The sequence below is a fragment of the Hyla sarda genome, chromosome 6 (assembly GCF_029499605.1).
Source record: "Hyla sarda isolate aHylSar1 chromosome 6, aHylSar1.hap1, whole genome shotgun sequence".
In the NCBI taxonomy this organism is placed as follows: Eukaryota; Metazoa; Chordata; class Amphibia; order Anura; family Hylidae; genus Hyla; species Hyla sarda.
Window position 1 is genome coordinate 141,756,563 of NC_079194.1, and position 25,491 is coordinate 141,782,053.

The 25,491-nt window shown below is 42.9% G+C and overlaps 2 protein-coding genes across 3 annotated transcripts in view; one reads left to right on the forward strand and one right to left on the reverse strand.

The window, feature by feature from the left end:
• Positions 1-1,242: 1,242 nt before the first annotated feature.
• On the reverse strand, positions 1,243-17,043 carry E2F4 (E2F transcription factor 4). The gene is made up of 10 exons (XM_056525326.1): positions 16,912-17,043; positions 12,878-12,987; positions 11,426-11,587; positions 7,562-7,605; positions 7,185-7,246; positions 6,867-7,107; positions 6,121-6,279; positions 3,785-3,832; positions 3,266-3,310; positions 1,243-3,188 (listed from the first exon to the last, which is right to left on the reverse strand). The coding sequence occupies exons 1-10, from the start codon at positions 17,032-17,034 to the stop codon at positions 3,076-3,078; spliced, it is 1,107 nt and encodes a 368-aa protein (XP_056381301.1). The 5' UTR covers positions 17,035-17,043; the 3' UTR covers positions 1,243-3,075.
• Positions 16,993-25,491, forward strand: part of LCAT (lecithin-cholesterol acyltransferase) — a 130,104-nt gene continuing 121,605 nt past the window's right edge. The window contains exons 1-2 of one of the 2 annotated variants that reach the window (XM_056525318.1): positions 17,116-17,196; positions 21,155-21,194. Coding sequence is in view for 1 of the 2 variants with exons in the window: in XM_056525320.1 (XP_056381295.1) it covers positions 16,993-17,196 (204 nt within the window). In the remaining variant the exon portion in view is untranslated. Of the gene's footprint in view, positions 17,197-21,154; positions 21,195-25,491 lie in introns of both variants that reach the window. The other variant, XM_056525320.1, reaches the window with a different exon arrangement.

Genomic DNA, 25,491 nt, shown 5'->3' on the forward strand with positions numbered 1-25,491 from the left:
GCATCAAGGTCGCACTAAGCATGCACCAATAGAGGACATAAAAACAATGCTGACAGCATCGCTTGGTTGCCATGGCTACCAGCCTTGCCACCAGTAGGGCATGCTAGCTTATCAAGGAGCTGGGACAATCATCCTCGGCACCAGCATTCCATGCTTCATGAAGCATGCCTAATTTAAACCAGTGCCTGCTGGCTACAGACGCCTAAAATTGGTATTCCTTAAGTCCCAGGACATCAGGGCATACCTGTGGACTCGGGGTCCTTAAGGGATTAAGTAGTGCTGGGTGGTATACCAGTTCATACCGAATACCGGTGTGTATTTTCTTTACGACATGAATTTTTCACATACCACAATACCATTTCCAGAGCAACCAACTCTAATGCATGATGGTGTAGAGAAACGTCCGTCCGCACAGCGTCTCTGGAAAGTGTATCCAAGCCACAACTGAACTGACTGTGAGGAGATGGGAGGGGGCTACAACTCCCGGCGGGCACGTGACTTCCGGGCGGGAGCGGAAAACTCTAGCAGAACTGCGGAGACATGGAGGAGAGTTACCGGGCAGCCTGATCGAGACCCAGCACTAGGGTTAAGGACTAAGCCCATTTTGGCCTTAAAGGGGTATTCCTTGCAAAAACATCTTATCCCCTATCGAAAGGATAGGGGATAAGATGTCTGATCGCGGGGGGCCCGCAGTTGGACCCCCCGCGATCTCCCTGCAGCAGCCCGCATTCTATGCGTAGCTGCATCTGCAGTTTTGGAAACATCTGGGCTTCCGAGAAGGGGACGTGACTCCATTCATTTCTACGGGAGGGGGCGTAACGGCTGCAACGCCCCCTCCCATAGACATGGAGGGGGCTTGGCGTGACGTCACATCCCTATCTCGGAAGCCCGGCGCAGCTACGCATAGAATGTGGGCCGCTGCAGGGTGATCGCAGAGGGGGTCCCAGCGGCAGGCCCCCCGCGTTCATACATCTTATCTCCTATCCTTTCGATAGGGGATAGTATGTTTTTGCCCGGAATACCCCTTTTAGGACCAGGCCAGTTTTATTTTTGCATTTCTGTTTTTTCCTCCTCGCCTTCTAAAAATCATAACTCATATCCACAGACTAGTATGAGGGCTTGTTTTTTGCGCGCCCAGTTGTCCTTTGTAATGACATCACAGGTTTCGTTTTCAAGTCATACAAATAACATGGAAAAATGTTTTCTTTATTCTGAGGGTCAATACGATTAAAAATGAAACCCATGATTACATACTTTTCTATTATTGTACCGCTTTAAAAAAATCTCTAAACTTTTTAACCAAATTAATACGCTAATTTTTTCCATGTAAGCTGCAGGATGAGGGCTCATTTTTTGCACTGTGATCTGTACTTTTTTGATACTACATTTGCTCATATAAAAATTAACACATTTTTTTATTCATTTTTTGGGGAATAAAATGTGACAAAAAAGCAGCAATCTTGGATTTTTTTATTACGTTTACACTGTTCACCATACGGGATAATTAACACTATATTTTGACAGTTTGGACACTTGCGCACGCGGCGATTCCAAATATGTTATAAATTTTTTTTTTTTTACGCTTTTTGGGGGTAAAATGGGAAAAAGGGACGTTTTACATTATTATTGGGGGGGGGGGATTTTTCACATTTTTTAACTTTTTTTTTTTTACTACACTATTTAATGTTCCCATAGGGGACTATTTATTGCAATCACTTGATTGCAGATACTGAACAGTTCTATGCATAGGGCATAGCACTGATCAGTGTTATCGGCGATCTTCTGCTCAGGTCTGCTCGACCTACATTTATGGCCATTGTCGTTAAGGGGTTAAAGAGGCAACAGCTATTGTAGTGGAGTAACAAAACAGACATTTTATGACACTTTTCTTTTTACACTTTTATAACTGATATTCAACTAATGAAAACCCTATGACAAACTGAAAGGCTGCTATCATGAGGAATCTGAACGGAGTGGCAGTATAGGACAGGCTCTGCTTCTCCATTTAAAGGGGTATTCCAGCTTTAGACATTTTATCCCCTATCCAAAAGGATAGGGGGTAAGATGTCTGATTGGGTGGGGCCCATCGCTGGGACTGGAGACGTGACTTAACGCCACGCCCCCCCCCCCCCCCCCTCATGATGACACGTCACGCCCCCTCCCTTCATGCCTGTGACATCACGAGGGGGGCGTGGCATTACGTCACATCTCCAGACCCAGTGGAGGGCCCCCGCGATAAGACATCTTACCCCCTATCCTTTGGATATGGGATAAAATGTCTAAAGCTGGAATAGCCCTTTAATGTCTATGGCGCTGAAAAAAATATATATATATATTGTGTATCAGCACTACTGATCAGCAGAGATTCCCACAGGAAAATGTCAGCAACAGGCTTGTGAAGATAGTAATTCGGATGCAACTGGATGGTATCTGCAACATGGCATACAATGAAAACAACTACTAGTCAATTATCAAGAGAATTCAGAAGCACAAAAAGGCACTGTACAAAAGATCCCGTACATGACGGTCAAAGAGCACTGGGAAGAGTTTATTTGTCACCGGAGGTATACTTTTATGTCCGCTATAACAAGGATCATACACAACCAACTACTAAAAAACACACAGTAGCTGCTCCAGGTGGTGCTTTTACTTCCATAGTGTGCTACTGGCCAAAACTGTAGGAATTTAACAAAAAACACAGAAACTGAACACTTAGAAATAGGACATGAAGCGCGGCCACAACAGGACAGTAAAAAAATAATTCTTTTATATCCACATATTCATCCAAGATGGCCAAGTCTCTAGGAAACGGGGCAGTGTTGGCCACCATAATGGAGAGTCTACATGAACAATTGTGAATGACTGCCTCTGAACAAGGCAGGTGGTGAAGCAATGAAGTGCGGCAGAAGAGAGGCTGGCATAATCTACTTCACTCAAGTCTATGTGCCGCTTTGCAATACACAAATAATTTCTTTTCTTTTTCCAAAGAAATCCAAAAATAAAAATTTTCTTCTTGTAGAGTAGCAATTGTATCCATATACTGTACACAATAAGGCACAAGGCCGAGTTCAGAGATCAAAGATTAATGGGAACATCAAACAGATCACAGACTCCTTCACTTTCATCCAAGTTGTAGACATAGTCATGGTCACAAGGAGGTGGGGAAAGTCTGAGCAGAGGTGCAAACACTGAAAAGGAGAAGACATAGTATAAGATTGCAGAACAGGTGGTCATTGCCTTCAGCTGCCAAGCCCAAAACACTCACCTTCAGAAGACATCAACTCTTCAAGAAGGTCAGATGTGATGCATTCTGGAATACAAAAGCACATAACGCTGTAAGGCTGAGTTTACACACAGTATTTTGGGCCTAATTTATGGTAGTTTTAACAAAACTAGAAGTGGCTCCAAAGCACAGAAGAAAAAAAATAATAATAATAAAGTGAAAATCTTGCCATGTAGTTTCCAACTGTGTCTGTTCTACTCCTGGCTTTGTTAAAGGGGTACTCTGCCCCTAGACATCTTATCCCCTATACAAAAGGATAGGGGATAAGATGTCTGATCGTGGGGGGCCCACCACACCCCAGACATCCGGTGCATAGAGGATAATATGTCTAAGGGCGGAGTACCCCTTTAAAGCTCCTGACCAAAATAAGACCCAAAATACTGTGTGTGAATCCAGCTCAAGGCTGAAAAGAGACATCAATATATCAATGCAGCCAATTATCCTACAATGCAGGACAATTACTGGGATGTCAAACAAGGAGTTAACCATAAAATGAATTACCTTTTGAGGGATCAAATAATTCTGAGATATCTGTGGGAAATTCCAGCACTGAAAGTAAAAAGAATCATAAAGACTTAAGTATTTCTTGTTTATAAACATATTTTAGTACTGCTGCAGAATAGAAGATGGAATAGGTTGCTTTTTAATCATTTCACCAGAACTAATACACAGCATATTTGGGCTTCAGGGGTTGCGGAGGGAAGGAGGATCTAATTGAGCAACTTGCACTTTTCTACTATTGATGCTTTGCCCACTGGACCACTATAGCCATAATTGTAATCATGGAACAGTTGAAAATGTGGATAATGAGGACAACAGTATTATTAGGGGTACTGTGATTGCGGCGTTAACGGGGCACTAAGACTGCACTATTAAAGGGGTATTTCAGTCATTTAACATTATGGCATATTGCTAGGATATGATAAGTAGGGGGTCCTAACACTGGTAGGCTAGGATCACACTACGTTTTGTACTTACGGTTCCCGTATACGTCTGGGAGGAGGGGGGGGGGGCTTAATCGCGGCGCCCGCACTCAGCCGTATACAGGAACCGTATTTAATGTATGTCTATGAGCCGACCGGAGTGAACCGCAGCCTCCGGTCGGCTGCATTTTCGGCCATATGCGGTTTCCCGACCGCAGACAAAAACGTGGTCGACCGCGTTTTTGCCTACGGCCGGGAAACCGCATACGAGTGTGGGCGCCGCGATTAAGCCCCGCCCCCTCCTCCCAGCCGTATACAGGAACCGTAAGTACAAAACGTAGTGTGAACCTAGCCGTATCTCTGCCATTCTGCAGAATAAAAAGTTGTCCAATCAAGTGGTGGTATATAGATCTTAACATTTTCTCTGCCAGGGTATTGGCATATTTTTTTACAGTTTGGACACAAAATAAATCTAAATAATGAATAAAATTGATATGATCATTCCATACTTTTATGTTTCCTAAAAACAGACCTGGGAAGTTGCAAAAATGCCACTTAGCACTTTTATTTATTGACACTTCCAGGACATCACATGGACAATCACATTTTTGGTGGACAGTCAAATGTCAATCAATCATTTGTGTACAATTTAACAAGTTAGCTGAAATTATTTCTTATTAGTGTATGGTTACTTTTACACAAGCCTAGAACCAAGAAGTAAAACTTTTTACCCTGCTTCCAGCGTTTAGACAACTGCTGTGCCCTAAACTTTCCATTTAGCTCAAAGTCAGGATGTACTACATATGTCTTTGGCCATAACATGAAAGAGTACCTCTCATTAACTTTATAGATTTTATAATCCTCCCAGTTCACTGACCCCATCATGATAAACCACCCCCTGCCTTTATTTTTATTATTTTTTAATTCTCTACCTTGATATTGCTCTGTATTTGCTGCTCAGGTTCAGTCAGATTCACGGACTGGGAAGGGGTGTTCCCCAACAGGCGTGACGACATCTGAAGCCATACAGGGGATAACTTCCTCCCTCACACAGCCCAGAGCAGTTCAGTGTGAGATGAGCTATGATTGGCTAAGGCTGCACACACACCTCTCAGCACTCCAGACTGCATTTCCTGATTAAAGTGGTATTCCTATATTCCTATCACAAAGATCCTATTTAGCCATATTGTGCATTTCAAAATACATATTTTTGCAAATAGCTGTCATTTGCACCTTTATTGCATCTTTTCAAAGATGAGGGAAGATTTAATAAAACCTGTGCAGAGTAAAAGTGGTGCAGTTGCCCATAGAAACTAATCAGATTGCTTCTTTATTTTTATTTTTTTAAGGCCTCTGAAAAACAAAATAAGCAACTGCCCCACTCTTTCTGATAAATCTCCTGATTGTCTTTTTTTCACCTTCCTTTGTCGACAGCTCATTGTCTAGGTTTCAGACCCCCTATAAGAGCAGCGGTCAGTAGTGGTAACGTAATTTCACCTCTCTGCACATAGCAGGAAAGTTTCCCAAGTTGGTAGATTGATGGAGCCCTGATTATCTGTGGTTTACTAGTGACAGTTGTCTCAGTCCTGTATATATCTGAGCCTCCATCTTCTCACAGTGACTTCAGAACCTTTGATTGCTTCCAGTCAGTGTAAGCCGTGAGCAAGATAAGAACTAGTGAGTGATTGAAGTGAAGTGCGTGTATATGAATATGTGTATGCCACTGGCCTGATATCTGTGGGACCACCACACAACTTGGGGCCAAACCAGGAAACTGCACTGCGCCTGCCACAAACAAGATAAAGAGGCAGGAATATGCCTTAAAGGGTATATGTCAATAATGTATATCATGGAAATACCCCTTTAAATATGTCCATAGTGGTCTAGAGACTGAATTGTTTTTACAAAACTTACCATCCGAAGACTCAGATTTAATTGGCTGGAATGAGGTAGCAGTATTTGGCAGGTCAGCACTGTTATCTAGAGAGGCAGAAGATTGGAGTGGGCAAGTGTCTATGCTTGGGAGACGATTTAGTCCTTTATTTTCTACTTCTGGGTCTAATACAGGAGACTCTGTGTGAAACATAAGCACTATTAGTCTGTGCAGATTACAGCATAAAACATATTTAACTTGTACAATTATATATGCTGACTGAACACAAAAGGAAAATCAGAATGGGTGTCCTCAAAATTCCACCGGCACTACCAAAGAAACACTACCACAGAGGGACTCTTTCTTAGTAACAAGAAGAGAAGAGGATTAAAATAATGGACTGAAGAAAGTAACAGTAGTGAAGGGTGGTCAGCCTGCTAGTAAGAAGTCTCCCTCCCTATCTCTGCCCCAGAGAAACTCTGCTTGCTACAACTTTTTAAGTAAATTATTTCTGCTTTCCCCTAGAAATACTACTTCACTGGTTACATATAAATTATGGCAGAGCAGCTCTATCTTGTGTGTATGCTGCAGCCACAGACTCCAAAATAAGATCTATGGCTTCTATATCCATAATTCAGATGCTCTCATTACAATTGTCTTCTACAATCTTAGTGGCAATATAGAAATCTACATTGGACAGCAAAACATGCATTCACATGGCTGAGTGAGTGAGATATTAGGGGTCTACATCTTCATTATAGACAGTAGTAGAGAGCTTGCCACTCACGTGCAGGAGAACTTGGTTCTGCAGATGTCAGGTTTCTGCTTTCAGTCTCTTCTTGTGGAGCAGGTGATGAAGGGTTGGGAGTACCAGTCACTGTAGGTGGTGGCTGGACAAGATCCTCTGGTGGAGGAACAGGAACAACTACAGGAGGGGAGTTGGATGTGTCCTTATTAACTAGAAGAACCTCTATTGGCCCAGTGGAACTCTTCAGATGAATCTGAAACTTCTTTTGTCCATTGACCCCCTGTCCGGTAAAGAAGCAGATGACATTTAGATCTGAAGAGCCAGTTGCAAAGAAGACATTGAAAAAGATAAATTTACCTCTGGAACTGGGACTTCTAGACAGGTACCTGATGGGGCTTTGATGGCTAGCAAAGTATCTCCTGCAAAATAAAGCAATATATTGTGCATGTACAAGGAGCGCCAGCTGAGGGGGGATGGGTTCATGACATCAAGCCCTGTAGTGAGGATGGCAAGCCTTGTCTGGAAACCATAAGCTTTATTCCCATGAGTACAAAAATATGGTTTTCTTAAATTTCCAGCCTTCGTTAGGAATATACCTAACAATAGTGAGAACAAATGAACACAGAGAAGAGGCTGTTGTGCCCTAATGTATATACCCAAACAGTACCACAAGCCCTGTCCTCACTGCAATAACAGTAAATCCAGCTCCCCTGATAAGGCAATAGAGTACTTACCTCGGAAGCAGCGGCAGATGTCTTCATGGGTTAGGTATGCTAGCGTGTTCTTGTTAAGGATCACAGGCTGCAGTTTTATCAATAGCACAGTGTAACAGCTGTAACGCTGCCCCCCCCCCCCCAAATAAACAAACTGTAAAATGACTACAGTTCTGATGAACAGCAAAGACACACAGAAGTCATGCCCGCCCACCCCCTTTTCTTTCAACCAAACTCTTTTCTTATGTGTTTTATGCTTAAGACCTTCCATCAATTTTTGCCCTATTAGGAGCCAATTTTATCAATATTTTGTAGCAGAGTTCTCCAAAACTGAACACAGTATTCCAGATGTGGTCTCAATTGAGCCCTACACAGCAGGATCCCAATCTCCCTCATTCTGCTGGTTATACCTCTAGCTATTCAGCCAAGCCAGTGTTTCCCAACCAGGGTGCCTCCAGCTGTTGCAAAACTACAACTCCAAGCATGCCCAGACAGCCTTTGGCTATCCGGGCATGCTGGGAGTTGTAGTTTTGCATCAGCTGGAGGCACCCTTGTTGGGAAATACTGAGTCAAGCATTCAACTTGCTCTTCATATTGCCTTAATGGATCATGATGGAAATACACATCATGGGTCATTAAAGGGGTTATCCAGGAAAACCCTCTTCATATTGCCATATACCATATAGAAATGTTCACTCATTTTGGAGCTGTCAGAATTCCTTCTCCTCAAGTATAGTATTTTACATCTAGAAACATTAAACTTGCCATTGCCTTGACCAGTTATCTTCCCCCCCCCCCCCCCCCCCCCACGTCATCTTCAGGAAAACCACTTTAGTTTTATCAGCAAACAGGCAAATTCTACCAAACCTAGGTCACTTACAAACATTGAGACCTAGAGGGCTCAGAACAGACCCTTGTGGCACACCGCTTGTAACCAGGCTCTGCTCAGAATACAAAAACTCTGATATATATAATTTTATCCACTGAACTATCCAGGGATTAAGTCCAATTTCTGAAAGTTTATGGATCAGCTTCTTAGGAAGAACTGTATCAAAGGTTTTGCAAAAGTCCAGATAAGCAATATCTACGGCATCACCTTCATCCATCGTCTTAGTAACATAGTCAAAGATATCAATAAGATTAGTTTGATATGAACTTTCCTAAGTAAAGCCACGTTGGTATTTACCTGATACCTTTTAGGGGGTTCATGAGCCTGCTCCATACACCCTTAATGGATCATGATGGAAATACACATCAACTGGCTCCAGAATTTAAACAGATTTGTAAATTTCTTCTATTAAAAAATCTTAATCCTTTCAGTACTTATGAGGTGCTGAAGTTGAGTTGTTCTTTTCAGTCTAAGTGCTCTCTGATGACACCTGTCTCAGGAACTTTCCAGAGTAGAAGCAAATCCCCATAGCAAACCTCTTCTACTCTGTGCAGTTCCCGAGACAAGCAGAGATGTCAGCAGAGAGCACTGTTGCCAGACAGAAAAGAACAACTCAACTTCAGTAACTGATAACTACTGGAAGGTTTAAGATTTTTTAAGAGACGTAATTTACAAATCTGTTCAATTTTCTGTAGCTGTAAATATATATATATATAAGTTTTTTTTCCCGGAATACCCCTTTAAGGGGTTAAATACTTTCTCTTTAGAATCACAAAATCACTTGTACAATTGTACAGCAAGGTGCTTGAGAAAGGGAAGTGGCTTGCCCTAAAACTTTAAGTGTGCAACCTGCCTTTGTGCCCTAATGTGCAATGAGAATAGGACTTATGGACTTGCTCAGCGGAAGCAAGCTTGTATCCAAATTTGCTATTCAACTGAAAATTTGTTGATTCTGAAAAGTTGGAGATAATGTATTTAAAAGAATTGCATTGTATGAGTGAAAAGTTGTTCTGCTCTGTTTGAGATTATAAGAGATGAGTGAAGTTACAGTGATTCGATTCGTCACAAACTTCTCGGCTTGGCAGTTGATGACTTTAGCCTGCATAAATTAGTTCAGTTTTCAGGTGCTCCGGTGGCCTGGAAAAGGTGGATACAGTTCTAGGAGACTCTCTCCTAGGACTGTATCCACCTTTTCCAGCCCACCGGAGCACCTGAAAGCTGAACTCATTTATGCAGGCTAAAGACCGCAAATGCCGAGCCGAGAAGTTTGTGACGAATCAAATCACTGTAACTTTGCTCATCTCTAGAGACTATTAGGGTGCGTTCACACTACGGAATTCTCGCGGAATTCCACGAGCGGAATTCCGCAGCGTGAACTTAACTTTAGTGTGAATGGGTCTCCGCGAGACCCATTCACACTGCGGAATTTCCGCGGCGGACAATTCTGCTGCTAAAATTGTTCCGCGCAAAGAAAGAACATGTTCATTCTTTGCGCGGATTCCGTGAGCACTGCATAGCCGTCAAAGGTGACGGCTCAGTGCCCCCCGGCCCTAGCGCCGAAGTACCTTCTGTGGCGGTCGCCAGGTGGAATCTCCGCTCGTGGAATTCAGCCGCGAGAATTCCGTAGTGTGAACGGGGCCTTATGGAGATTTAAGAGACTCCTGGTTTTACTCTGCACCATCAGTTCAGCTACGTTAAAGTATTAGTCATTAGAAAACAAAAAGGCTAGTCAGTGTATTAATGTGACCTAAAACCTGTATGCATAATATGCATATATTCTTCACCTTTTGATCTATGTATAACTATATTCCCTCTGCTTGCAGTCCTTGTGCAGGCTGGGAGCTACTTCCCTCCCCCTTGTCATGAGGTTTGCACAAACATTTTTACATTTGTAAAGCTTTGTGCCTAAAGTTCATGCTTTTTATAACTCTAATGCAGCCACGCGGAACCTATATGGTGAAAGAACACAAGAAATAAGTTCATAAAATGACCAAAAAGAATCCATTTTGCACCTTGTATTGCTTGTCAGTGTGCATGGAAATGCTCCTATTCTGAAAAGACTGCAAGCTGTCTCACACTGGTGAAAGCTGGCTGATACACTGCACTGAGGCACAGCAGGGAGAGAACCACACCCCTCTGCCCTCAGGAAACGGGTCCAAATATGTAGTTGCTAAACCAAAAAGACTTGGATACCAGGGTTCATTTGCAAAATTAAAAGAGACAGAGACCCCTAGTGGCCATATTTTTAAACTTTCTTCACATCTTAAGCAATCAAATATTTTAATGAAGTATATTAGGAAAATGCTTCATTTTCAAAAGAGTAATGCAGCGAAAAATAACTTATCGCCTATCCAAAGGATAGGGAATAAGGTATTAATCACAGGGGATCTGAGCGCTGGGACCCCCCGCAATCTCCTGAACGGGGCCCCAGCAGTCTGCTGGAAGAGGCCGTTCCGACCCCCGCAGGAAGCCGTGGCCGACAAACCCCCTCCATGTATCTCTATAGGATACATGGAGGGTGTGTGTCGGCCGGCGCTCTGTGCGGGGTCGGCACACCCCTTCCAGCAGACTGCTGGGACCCCATTCAAAGATTACGGGGGATCCTAGCACTCGGACCACCCGCAATCTATACCTTCTCCACTATCCTTTGGATGGGGGATATGTTATTTTTCACTAACGGTGTGCATTGTTTTTGCTGTTAGTTTGTTTTGTAGCATTTTTTTTTTTTTTGCCAAAGTGAGAGGTGGATCGATGAGGAAGAAGTCCTCCTTTTTTTATTTCCCATTCCTTTGGAATCCCACTTACTGAAAATGAGGTTTTGGGTGGAGTTGTCTAATAGGAAATTTTTAAATCACTTGGAATTTGGACATCAAGTGTCCCCATCAACCCCCAATCACATTAGCAGGAGTATGAGAAGGGTGCATGAGCAGTGAGGTAGGCACTTCCTCCAGACAATAAATGTGGCCAGCAATTAACCCAACACATGAGAAGGATATCCAGTGTTCTGCACATCGTCTGTCACGTTCTTGATGCTCTGCTGCACCCAGACACGCTGCTGGTCAAGTTCCTGCTCCCGCTGTTCCAGATCAGCCAGCTCTGCCTTCAAATCAATCAACTTGTCAGCAATCTCCCTTGTGTTACAGCCAGGACCAACCCCCCTAAAAGAAAACATCCTATGATAAGGTATACTGCGTTACAGTGATGCTCTACCCTCATACCTAAAAGAGGGGCAGACGTTCTGCTCTTATACCCCACCATTAAAAAGAAGAGGAGCTACTCTTACACTAGACCTTGATAAAAGAGCCAGATGCTCCATCTTCCTTTCTTAAAAAGATCATTTACATGAATAACATCTGGTTTGCTTAAAGTGAATCTGTCACCAGATTTTTTTTTAGTAAAACTGTTGCTGCTCTAAATAGCTACACGGAATGTTAGTGCACACATACCTGCATTGTCAGTCATGCACTTTACATGACCAAGAAAACTATTTTAAAGGGGTTATCCAGGAATAGAAAAACAGAGCTACCGTTCGGGAAACCAAGTTGTAAAACCACACGCAACCTGGAGACAGAGGTGCAGATGTTTTTGAAAGAAATTAGCTGTGTTTTTCTATTCCTGGATAACCCCTTTAATGTATTGGCTGCAGCTGCTGAACATGAGAGGCCTATGTAATGGGAGCATCCCTGGTCCTGCCTCCTACCAATGGTTGACTGATCTAGTGTCATGTCAAAAATCTTTAATGAGAGGTGGAGCCAGGGACACTCCCATTACAGAAAGCTCTAGTAAAAGAGCCAGCCTTGAGAATGAGAAAGTTAACTGTAACTGGATCGGCTGACGTATAACTTATGATATGCCAGCAGAACAGCAATGGCAGCTCTGGATGTGACTAGAGCAACCAGCATGATGTGACAGAAGATGCTCTATATAATTCAGGATGACTATGTAGTTAGCTACTCAGGAATACATCCAGGTGAAACTCAAAAAAAAAATATAGAATATGGTGCAAAGTTCATTCATTTCAGTAATGCAACGTAAAAGGTAAAACTAATATATGAGAGAGAATCATTACATGCAAAGCAAGATAGTTCAAGCCGTGATTTGTCATAATTGTGATGATTATGGCTTACAGCTCATGAAAACCCCAAAGTCACCCCCCCCCCCCCAGTTACCATGATTTGGGGAGCCCTGTCATCTGCTGGTATTGGTCCACTGTGCTTCATTAAGTCCAGGGTCAACACATCCATCTACCAGGAGATTTTGGAGCACTTCATGCTTCCTTTCCTATTAAGTTGTATTAATGATATACAATGGACTTTCGCACAATATTCTTATTTTTCGAGTATCACCTGTAGAGCTTTACCCATGAGGATGAATGCTATGCCGTCACAGATTGGTATCTGGCCTCAGCAGAGCTCCTCCCTACCCCACTGTATTTCTCCAGTCCTTACTTCCACTGAATACTGTTCTTGGACTTCTTTTCAATCAGCCCGATTCCCTCCAGGACATTAGTGATGTCATAAATACGGCGCTTCTGTCTGACGGCGAGCGTGTCTGCAGCCTGCAGGTATAAACACAGGAAGTAGTTACAAACATGAATAAACTGCAATATTTAGACTGTTAGGTTCAGCACTTGGGCACTGCGTAGTGCCGCATTACTATGTGCATCCTGGATAGCAGTAAAAATCTGGAGTCGGTACCCTAAGGCTATGGACACCATGGTATGAATTTTATTCTATTTTCCAAACTCTGAAATGAAAAATGAAGCTATAACCTATCAAAATGGGACACTAGCATACAAAAGCAGGGACAGGCACGGTCCCCATTGACATGAATGGCTAGTCAGCTAGTGACTGGGATCAGGCTATTTCCAGTATGTATACATGTTTGGACTTAAAGGGGTATTCCAGGGCAAAACTTTTTTTATAGATCAACTGGCTCCAGAAAGTTAAACAGATTTGTAAGTTACTTCTATTAAAAAAATATTAATCCTTCCAATAATTATCAGCTGCTGAAGTTGAGTTGTTCTTTTCTGTCTGGCAACAGTGCTCTCAGCTGACATCTCTGCTTGTCTCGGGAACTGCACAGAGTAGAAGAGGTTTGCTATTGGGATTTGCTTCTACTCTGGACAGTTCCCGAGACACGTGTTATCAGAGAGCACTTAGACTGAAAAGAACAACTCAACTTCAGCAGATAATAAGTACTGAAAGGATTAAGATTTTTTAATAGAAGTAATTTACAAATCTGTTTAACTCTCTGGAGCCAGTTGATATATATATATAAAAAAAAGTTTTTTCCTGGATAACCCATTTAACCCCTTTCCGACCCATGGCATACATGTATGTCATGGGTCGGCTCCCATTCTATAACGTGGGGCCACGGCGTGGCCCCTCGTCATAGCGGGTCGGGCCCGGCACCTAGCAACGGCCACGACCCGTGGCTAATAGCGCGCGGCAGTGATCGTGGTGCCGCGCGCTATTAACCCTTTAGACGCTGCGTTCAAAGTTGAATGCCGCGTCTAAAGTGAAAGTAAACTAATGCCGGTTAGCTCAGGGAGCTGCTCTGGATCGCCGCCGCAAAATCGCGGGATCTCGAACAGCTTACATGACAGCCGGAGGATCCCTACCTGCCTCCATGCTGTCCGATCGCCGAATGACTGCTCAGTGCCTGAGATCCAGGCATGAGCAGTCATGCGGCAGAATCATTGATCACTGGTTTCAGATGTAAAAGATCAGTGTGTGCAGTGTTATAGGTCCCTATGGGAGCTATAACACTGCAAAAAAAAATGGGAAAAAAAAGTGAATAAAGATCATTTAACCCCTTCCCTAATAAAAGTTTGAATCACCCCCCCTTTTCCTATTTAAAAAAAACACTGTGTAAATAAAAATATACATATGTGGTATCTTCGCGTGCGGAAATGTCCGAATTATAAAAATATATCATTAATTAAACTGTACGGTTAATGGCGTACGCGCAAAAAGAATTCCAAAGTCCAAAAAAGCGTATTTTTGGTCACTTTTTATATCATGAAAAAATTTATAAAAAGCAATCAAAAAGTCCAATCAATACAAAAATGGTACCGCTAAAAACTTCAGATCACGACGCAAAAAATTAGCCCTCATACCATCCCATACGCAGAAAAATTAAAAAGTTATAGGGGTCAGAAGATGACAATTTTAAACATATAAATTTTCCTGCATGTATTTATGATTTTTTTCCAGAAGTACGACAAAATCAAACCTATATAAGTAGGGTACCATTTTAACCGTATGGACCTACAGAATAAAGATAAGGTGTCATTTTTACCGAAAAATGTACTGTGTAGAAACTGAAGCCCCAAAAAGTTACAAAATTGTGTTTTTTCTTCACTTTTGTCACACATTGAAATTTTTTTCCGTTTCTCTGTAGATTTTTGGGTAAAATGACTGATGTCATTACAAAGTAGAATTGGTGGCGCAAAAAAGTAAGCCATCATATGGATTTTTAGGTGCAAAATTGAAAGAGTTATAGTTTTTTAAAGGTAAGGAGGAAAAACGAAAGTGCAAAAATGGAAAAACCCTGGGTCATGAAGGGGTTAAAAGTGTGAATGTGCTGCACACCACAGAAGTTAATGGGGCCCATGCCTGGTCTCGTTCATATTTATGTCAGAACCCTGTTTTGACGGGTTGCCGATGTACTCTTTTCAAAGGTGTCCATAGCCTATATGCATTGCTGTCATTTATTAAAAAAAAAATTAAAAAAAATAATTAAAATAAAATAATTTGATATGTGAAAAGTTTAGATTGGTCAGGGTCTTCATGCTGAGGCCCCTTAATCTCTAGATATAGCCTGGTGAATTGATCATAGACATATAATGATGCCCAACTCCTAAAATCAGACAGAATAGGTGCCAATTTGGGTGGGGGAGCACAATACAGTGTTCTTTACCTGGCTATATGTAGACTTTTTACATGTCTGCATTATATGTCAAGTTTTATAAATGACAGTAATTTTTTAAAGGGGTACTCCGGTGAAAACCTTTTTTCTTTTAAACCAATTGGTGCCAGAAAGTTAAACAGATTTGTAAATTACTTCTATTAAAAAATCTTAATCCTTCCTGTACTTATTAGCTGCTGAATACTACAGAGGAAATTCTTTTCTTTTTGGAATTCTCTCTGATGACATCACGAGCACAGTGCTCTTTGCTGACATCATTATAATAATAACTCTTTATTTATTGTTGTCCTTAGTGGGATTTGAACCCAAGGCCCCAGCACCGCAAGGCAGCAGTGCTAACCACTGAGCCACCATGCTGCCCTTAGCATACATCTGCACCAGTTGGTTTAAAAGAAAAAAGGTTTTCACCGGAGTACCCCTTTAAAGAAGTTATCCAGTACAAACTCCCATAGAGATGCATGTTGACCACCGCTTCGTGCATGGCGCCATTCATGCAGGGAGCTGGCGCTGTGGATACTTTTATTTTATACTGGACTACTCCTTTAACTCCACATAGTAAGATGTGAATATACAAGCAAAGGTGCATGGGGAAGAAGGATGTACACTGGTGAAAAAACCCGATTGGGCACTATGGGCAACAGCTCCACTGCATCCTCAATAAGATCTAGAGCAGTGGTCTTCAACCTGTGGACCTCCAGATGTTGCATAACTACAACTCCCAGCATGCCGGGACAGCCAATGGCTGTCCGGGCATGCTGGGAGTTGTAGTTTTGCAACATCTGGAGGTCCACAGGTTGAAGACCACTGATCTAGAGGGTCAGGAGTTGGCAGTGAACATTTGGGGGGGGGGGGGGTTCACATCAGGAAGAGGGATCTGGATACATGGGGGGGGATACGCGAGAGAGAGAGGATACAAGAGAGAGAGAGAGAGGATACAAGAGAGAGAGAGAGAGAGAGAGAGAGAGAGAGAGAGAGAGAGAGAGAGAGAGAGAGAGAGAGAGAGAGAGAGAGAGAGAGAGAGAGAGAGGGATACGTGAGAGAGGGGATACGTGAGAGAGGGGATACGTGAGAGAGGGGATACGTGAGAGAGGGGATACGTGAGAGGAGATACAAGAGAGAGGATACGTGAGAGAGAGGATTCGTGAGAGGAGATACAAGAGAGAGGATACGTGAGAGAGAGAGGATACAAGAGAGGATACGTGAGAGAGAGGATACAAGAGAGAGGATACGTGAGAGAGAGGATACGTGAGAGAGAGGATACGTGAGAGAGAGGATACGTGAGAGAGAGGATACGTGAGAGAGAGGATACGTGAGAGAGAGGATACGTGAGAGAGAGGATACGTGAGAGAGAGGATACGTGAGAGAGAGGATACGTGAGAGGAGATACAAGAGAGGATACGAGCAGATACAAGTGGGGTGTACATGTTGCAGGGTACATGGTTGGGGTCAGGAGTTACGGGGGGAGGGGCATGTTGTGGGGTAGTTCCACGAGGCGAGGAGGAGCAGTAATACGGGGGCAGGTAATGGGGAGAGGGATTATGCCGGATACCGCTTTCAGGTCCAGCACGCCATCCTCCGCTTCCTGCAGCAGGGACACGAACTTGCTGGTCAGGAGCCCCAGGCTCTTCTCATGGCGGCTCGGAGTCACCGGCAGCTGAGCGGGATCCGCCATGACAGCACCGCGAGGCGGGGGCGGGGCCTCCGGTCACCTGCTCCAACCGCAAGCAGCAGCCGTTACTTCCGCAAAGCACGCCGGGAGATAGTGGGCGTGACTGAGAACAAGGGACCATCTTCAAACTGCGTGCCGAGAAAGAGAAGATGTGAGGGACTGAGGGTAAGCTGCACGGCCGGGGAAGAGCGAAGGCTGGATGGCTGCAGTGTTATGTAGGTTCATGTCACTGCTGTGTCCCCGGGCTCCACTGGAAGAGGCCAGTACAGAGCCCCAGTGTACCCGACATGTGAAGGCAGATCCCAGCTGAGAGTAAAGAAGCCAGAATATCTCAGGGGGCGGTCAGTGGCGGCTTCTTCGCTGAATTTACATCATATCACACAATAGATAAGGAAGAATAGGGCATGAATATGTCTACTTTACAGTATAGACCTAATACTGCCATACAGTGCTGCCATGAAACCGCCATACAGAGCAGACCTACTACTGCCTTACAAAAGCCGATATAACACTGCAAATCGTTTCATGGTACAGAACCAACATAATACTGCCTTTCTGTGCCATACAGTACTATCATCCAGAACCAACATAATACTGCCATACAGTACTATCATACAGAACCGACACAATACTGCCATACAGTACTATCATACAGAACCGACATAATACTGCCATACAGTTCTATCATCCAGAACCGACATAATACTGCCATACAGTACTATCATACAGAACCGACACAATACTGCCATACAGTACTATCATACAGAACCGACATAATTCTGCCATACAGTACTATCATACAGAACCGACATAATACTGCCATACAGTACTATCATACAGAACCGACACAATACTGCCATACAGTACTATCATACAGAACCGACATAATACTGCCATACAGTACTATCATCCAGAACCGACATAATACTGCCATACAGTACTATCATCCAGAACCGACATAATGCTGCCATACAGTACTATCATCCAGAACCGACATAATGCTGCCATACAGTACTATCATCCAGAACCGACATAATACTGCCATACAGTACTATCATCCAGAACTTCTGTGCCATACAGTACTATCATCCAGAACCGACATAATACTGCCATACAGTACTATCATCCAGAACCGACATAATACTGCCATACAGTACTATCATCCAGAACCGACATAATACTGCCATACAGTACTATCATCCAGAACTTCTGTGCCATACAGTACTATCATCCAGAACCGACATAATACTGCCATACAGTACTATCATCCAGAACCGACATAATACTGCCATACAGTACTATCATCCAGAACCGACATAATACTGCCATACAGTACTATCATCCAGAACCGACATAATGCTGCCATACAGTACTATCATCCAGAACCGACATAATACTGCCATACAGTACTATCATCCAGAACTTCTGTGCCATACAGTACTATCATCCAGAACCGACATAATACTGCCATACAGTACTATCATCCAGAACCGACATAATACTGCCATACAGTACTATCATCCAGAACCGACATAATACTGCCATACAGTACTATCATCCAGAACCGACATAATACTGCAATACAGTACAATATCATGCAGAACCGACCTAATACTGCCATACAGTACTATCATCCAGAACCGATATAATACTGCAATACAGTACTATCATCCAGAACCGACATAATACTGCCATACAGTACTATCATACAGAACCGACATAATACTGCCATACAGTACTATCATCCAGAACCAACATAATACTGCCATACAGTACCATCATCCAGAAGCAACATAATACTGCCTTTCTGTGCCATACAGTACTATCATCCAGAACCGACATAATACTGCCATACAGTACTATCATCCAGAACCGACATAATACTGCCATACAGTACTATCATCCAGAACCGACATAATACTGCAATACAATACTAACATCCAGAACTGACATAATACTGCCATACAGTACTACCGTACAGAACCGACATAATGCTGCCTTTCAGTGCCATACAGTACTATCATCCGGAACCAATATAATACTGCCATACAGTACTATCATACAGAACTGACATAATACTGCCTTTCAGTGCCATACAGTACTATCATCCAGAACCGACATAATACTGCCATACAGTACTATCATCCAGAACCGACATAATACTGCCATACAGTACTATCATCCAGAACCGACATAATGCTGCCATACAGTACTATCACCCAGAACCGACATAATACTGCCATACAGTACTATCATCCAGAACTTCTGTGCTATACAGTACTATCATCCAGAACCGACATAATACTGCCATACAGTACTATCATCCAGAACCGACATAATACTGCCATACAGTACTATCATCCAGAACCGACATAATACTGCCATACAGTACTATCATCCAGAACCGACATAATGCTGCCATACAGTACTATCATCCAGAACCGACATAATACTGCCATACAGTACTATCATCCAGAACTTCTGTGCCATACAGTACTATCATCCAGAACCGACATAATACTGCCATACAGTACTATCATCCAGAACCGACATAATACTGCCATACAGTACTATCATCCAGAACCGACATAATACTGCCATACAGTACTATCATCCAGAACCGACATAATACTGCAATACAGTACAATATCATGCAGAACCGACCTAATACTGCCATACAGTACTATCATCCAGAACCAATATAATACTGCAATACAGTACTATCATCCAGAACCGACATAATACTGCCATACAGTACTATCATACAGAACCGACATAATACTGCCATACAGTACTATCATCCAGAACCAACATAATACTGCCATACAGTACTATCATACAGAACCAACATAATACTGCCTTTCTGTGCCATACAGTACTATCATCCAGAACCGACATAATACTGCCATACAGTACTATCATCCAGAACCGACATAATACTGCCATACAGTACTATCATCCAGAACCGACATAATACTGCAATACAATACTAACATCCAGAACTGACATAATACTGCCATACAGTACTACCGTACAGAACCGACATAATGCTGCCTTTCAGTGCCATACAGTACTATCATCCGGAACCAATATAATACTGCCATACAGTACTATCATACAGAACCGACATAATACTGCCTTTCAGTGCCATACAGTACTATCATCCGGAACCGACATAATACTGCCATACAGTTCTATCATCCGGAACCAATATAATACTGCCATACAGTACTATCATACAGAACCGACATAATACTGCCTTTCAGTGCCATACAGTACTATCATCCAAAACCCACATAATACTGCCATACATGCTACAGTGCTATCATAATACAATTATAAGTTTGCGATGCAGCGCAGACAATATTGCCGTACAGTGGTGCTATTATACCACACCACCGGGATTTTGCCGTACATGCAATACTGTTATGCAGTGCTAACATATACTGCCATACAGTGCTGACACATTTCTGCCATAGAGCACAGACATACAGGGCATGGATAATACTAGAACACCCCTATTTCTACTGTTTCCCTGATTACATCACAATATACAGAGACCAGCAAAACATTTGCAGACAGAAGTAGCTATGGTTGAAAGTTAGAGCTTGACACAAGGGACAAGAAAGTACTTTGCCAAACTGTGGCCAAGGAAAACCACAACACTAGGGCCCCTGAAGTTACTGCAGAGTTGAATGCACGTTTAAGGGTACAAATATTAGTAAAAAAAACAAAAAAAAACCTTCGGGTGTGCACTGCACATAGATGATATCCACGGCAGAGCTTCAATAACAAAACCTTTATTGACAGCATTTTATGTCAGAACAGCAAGTGCAAAGACAGTGGAGGCATGGAGACACATATGATCAGCTAGTGCCTGTGTCTCTGGGGGACACGTACCAATCTTGATGATTGGTAGAGTTTTTTCTGCACTTTGTGCAGTTGCGTTAAATATACCATATTTGCGCAAGCCACATGATACATTTGCCGTATAATTCTAAATATCCCCACAGTTCTATATTCCACCAGATTTATAAATCACAGGCAAAGCGGTGTTGTTGAATAATTTTTTGTGTGAATCCGTGCCCTTTATGTCACTTCTCTCCTTTTTATCTGCTTTCAGTTGTGATTTTTATATTGCCCACACCTGTTACTAGCCCCAGGTGAGTTTAAAGGAGCATCACATGCTTGAAACAATCTTATTTATCGACAATTTTGAAAGGGTGCCAATAATTTTGTCCAGCTCATTTTTGGAGTTTGGTGCTTTTTTTCCTGCCTTTTTTGGTTTAGTTCCAATACACACAAAGGGAATCAACATACGATGGTAATCCGTTCCAAACGGACCATCGTTTGTTGAAACCATCGCATGTTGAGGGATCCGTGCAATGTAAAGTATAGGACAGTGGTCTACAACCTGCGGACCTCCAGATGTTGCAAAACTACAACACCCAGCATGCCCGGACAGCGGTTGGCTGTCCGGGCATGCTGGGTGTTGTAGTTTAGCAACATCTGGAGGTCCACAGGTTGAAGACCACTGGTAGAGGAAGTTGTACTCACCTGTCCCCGCTGCTCCGGACCGTCACCGCTGCCCGGGATGTCGCCGTTCATCGCTGTCCCCGAGGTGTCCCCGATGCTCCGGCAAGGGCTCTGCTTCCCCGCCATCCGCGCTCTCTGTCGCCGCCATCACGTTGTTACGCATGCCGCTCCTATTGGATGACGGGACAGCGTGCGAAGCGACGTGATGACGTTGATGGAGAGCGCCGACAATGCAGGGGATCCCGAAGAGGATGCGCCGGAGCCCCAAGGACAGGTAAGTGATCGTCAGCGGAACACACGGGGCACCGTAAACGGCTATCCGGTGGCAGCTGAAGCAGTCTGCGCTGCCGGATAGCCATTTATGCGATGGCCCCGACATACAAAATCATTGTATGTTGATGCTGCCTTCACCATGCGATCGTATGAGAGGCCATCGCATGTTGAAATGATCGTATGTCGGGGCCATCGTAGGTCGAGGGGATCACTGTATTGCAAAACGTGTTACTGCAATCCTTTTCTGTGAGAAATACTTAATTTTCTTGAAAAATTTCAGGGGTGCCAACATTTACGCCCATGACTGTTTACGTTTACTAAATCAATCAATACAATGTGATGTAAAAATGTTTATTTATGGACAATGGGGAAGATTTATCAAAACCTGTCTAGAGGAAAAGTTGGTGAGTTGCCCCTTAGCAAACAATCAGATCACTTCTTTCATTTTTGAAAATTCCTCTGGAAAATGGAAGCAGCGATCTGATTGGTTGCTATGGGCAACTCAGCAATTTTTCCTCTGGACAGGTTTTAATAACTCTCCCCCAATGTTATTTGAAAAAAAGTAAAACTATTAAAAGCAATTAGCCAAGGAGTTGGATGCTATTTCTTCCTTTAAAAATGAAAGTAGATACAATGTTGCATTATCTATCTTACAAACACATACTATTACCACTATAATGCACAGACACTCAGTAACCCCTTCCTATCACAAAGTGGAGTCTGCTTTGTTTTGGCTCTGTGGTCTAGGGGCATTTGTAAGCAAGTGTGCACTGCGACCAGTAAATAAATGTTTCCCAGCTCACGTTACCTAGATAAAATATTGAATGTTAAAAACCAGTGGCAACTTAAGCAGCGTTAAAGGGGTATTCTGGGTTTATACATCTTATCCCCTATCGCAGGGGGATCCCTATGATCTCGATGCAGCCCCTGGCATTCTGTACCAGGCACTGCTTCCAAGACATGGACGTGACATCACGGTCACGCCCCCTCCATTCATGTCTATGGGAGGGGGTGTCCCAGTTTTGGAAGCAACACATTTGAACATTACCTTGGCATGGATGGTGTTTTACAATCTGGTCCATAAATATTGGGACATGGATGCAATTCTAAAAAAAAATTTTGGGGTCATTGCATAACATTCAACTTCTTTCCCTTAAAAACTCTTTGGTTGCTTTTGCAGTATGCTTAGGGTCATTGTTCATCTGCACTGTGAAGCGCCGTCCAATGAGTCCTGAAGCATTTTGCTGAATATGAGCAGATAATATTGCCCGAAACACTTCAGAATCCATCCTGCTGTTTTTTGTCAGCAGTCACATCAATAAATACAAGAGAAACCGTTCCATTGGCAGCCATAGATGCCCACGCCATGACACTACCACCACCATGCTTCACTGATGAGGTGTTATGCTTAGGATCATGTTCCTTTCCTTCTCCATACTCTTCTCTTCCCATCACTCTGGGATAAGTTGATCTTGGTCTCATCTGTCCATAGGAGGCTGTTCCAGAACTGGGAAGGCTTTTTTAGATGTCATTTGGCAGACTCTAATCTGGCCTTCCTGTTTTTGAGGATCACCAATGGTTTCCATCTTGTGGTGAACCCTCTGTATTCACTCTGGTGAGGTCTTCTCTTGATTGTTGACTTTGACACAAATACATCTACCTCCTGGAGAGTGTTCTTCATCTGGCCAACTGTTGTGAAGGAGGTTTTCTTCACCAGGGAAGCATTTTTCGGTCATCCACCACAGTTGCTTAACCTTGGTCTTTCGGGTCTTTTGGTGTTGCTGAGCTCTTTGATGCGTTCCTTCTTTTTAAGAATGTTCCAAACAGTTGTTTTGGCCACGCCTTATGTTTTGGCCATCTCTCTGATGGGTTTGTTTTGTTTTTTCAGCCTAATGATGGCTTGTTTCACTGATGGTGACAGCTCTTTGTATCTCATCTTGAGAGTTGACAGCAACAGATTCCAAATGCAAATCGCACACTTGAAATGAACTCTGGGCCTTTTATCTGCTCATTGTAATTGGGATGATGAGGTAATAACACACACTTGGCCATGGAACAGCTGAGAAGCCAATTGTACCATTACATTTGGTCCCTCAACAAGTGGGAGGCACATATGCAAACTGTTGTAATTCCTACAACGTTCACCTGATTTGGATGTAAATACCCTCAAATTAAAGCTGACAGTTTGCAGTTAAAGCATATAATATTTGTTTCATTTTAAATCCATTGTGGTGGTGTATAGAGCCAAAAATGTTAGAATTGTGTAGATGTCCCAATATTTATGGACCTGACTGTAAATGCTAGGCCACTGAAAATTACAAGATACCAATGTGAAAAGGATGCCCAAGCAAGTTATGTAAAGATTTTAATGGGCAAAAAAAAAAGGAACACACACATCAACCCGTTGAGTTTGAACAGACAAACAAGTCAAGCTCCTATTACATGTAAAAAAACAAGCATTATTTAATGCAATATTTTATCGCAAATTAAACAAAGGGTAAACACTGTGCAATAACATGACATTACACAACCCAAAATAAATAAAAACCCCACCAAACATATTACTGATCACACAGTTCAAGAGGCATGCTTGTTTTTAGCTAGTCAGTCTACCGTCTGACACTTTTGTACGTGTCCTGTTTGCTGTCGTACACTTGCGCAAAATAACACTTCTAAATTTTATTTGCGCAAATAATAAATACAGCTCCACTGCAAAAAGTGGTGTACCTTGCACCAAACAGTAGATTACAGTACAGTAGATGTTCTACCAAAAAATTGCGCAAAATTTGCAGTGACATTTAGGACATTAAAGTGGTATAAAGCCAATGGTAAATGTCCCCCTCTGTGTGGGGAAAAAATACAGGATGTGAGGGCAGGACAAGCAGGGCGCTGTGCAATCTCCTGGCTTGTCAATCAGGCCATGTTCACATGTGCGGAATTCCGCTGGAGATTCCAGTGCAGCAGAGTCCCATTGTATTCACAAGATTCTGCTGCACTGTGCACGCGGCAGAATTTCCACGCTAGATATTTCTGGCACGAAAATTCCAACTTCCCTGTCCACAGAAAAAATGTACCTGTTCAATCTGAATTGCTGTCAATAGGATTCCGCTGCACAGTCCATGCTTCGGAATTTCAACTGCGGAGCTTCCACCATCAAAAGAATAATCTTGCTCATTCTTTTGGCGGAAACAGTGTGGAATACATTGCTGTCTAAGGTGATGAAGTGCCAGCTGATTCAGACGCTGCAGGTGCCCTCAAATTCTCTGGACAGAATTTTTCCAGCCGGATATCCGCAATGTGAACCCTGCCGAAGTGACCAACTCCCTCCCATTGTCCAGACTTTGTTTCCAGATGTTCATGCATTCTTCCAAGATGACAATGCTCCTATTCACACTGCTTGCTGAATTGGATCTTGGTTTGAAAAAACATTAAACTGCCCAGCCATGTCACCATACCTGAATATTATTGAGCCTTTGTGGGGCATTCCCACTGCCTGTTCTGACAAGGAATTATCATCTTTCTTAGTCGTACAGAGTACTTCAGCTGTGTTATGTGCAAAAAGGGTTCCTAACCCTTGCTAATTAGAATAAATTAAAATGCGTGATCATTAGTTGGTGTTCTAGTTCCATGGGGATATGGACCAGGCTGTTA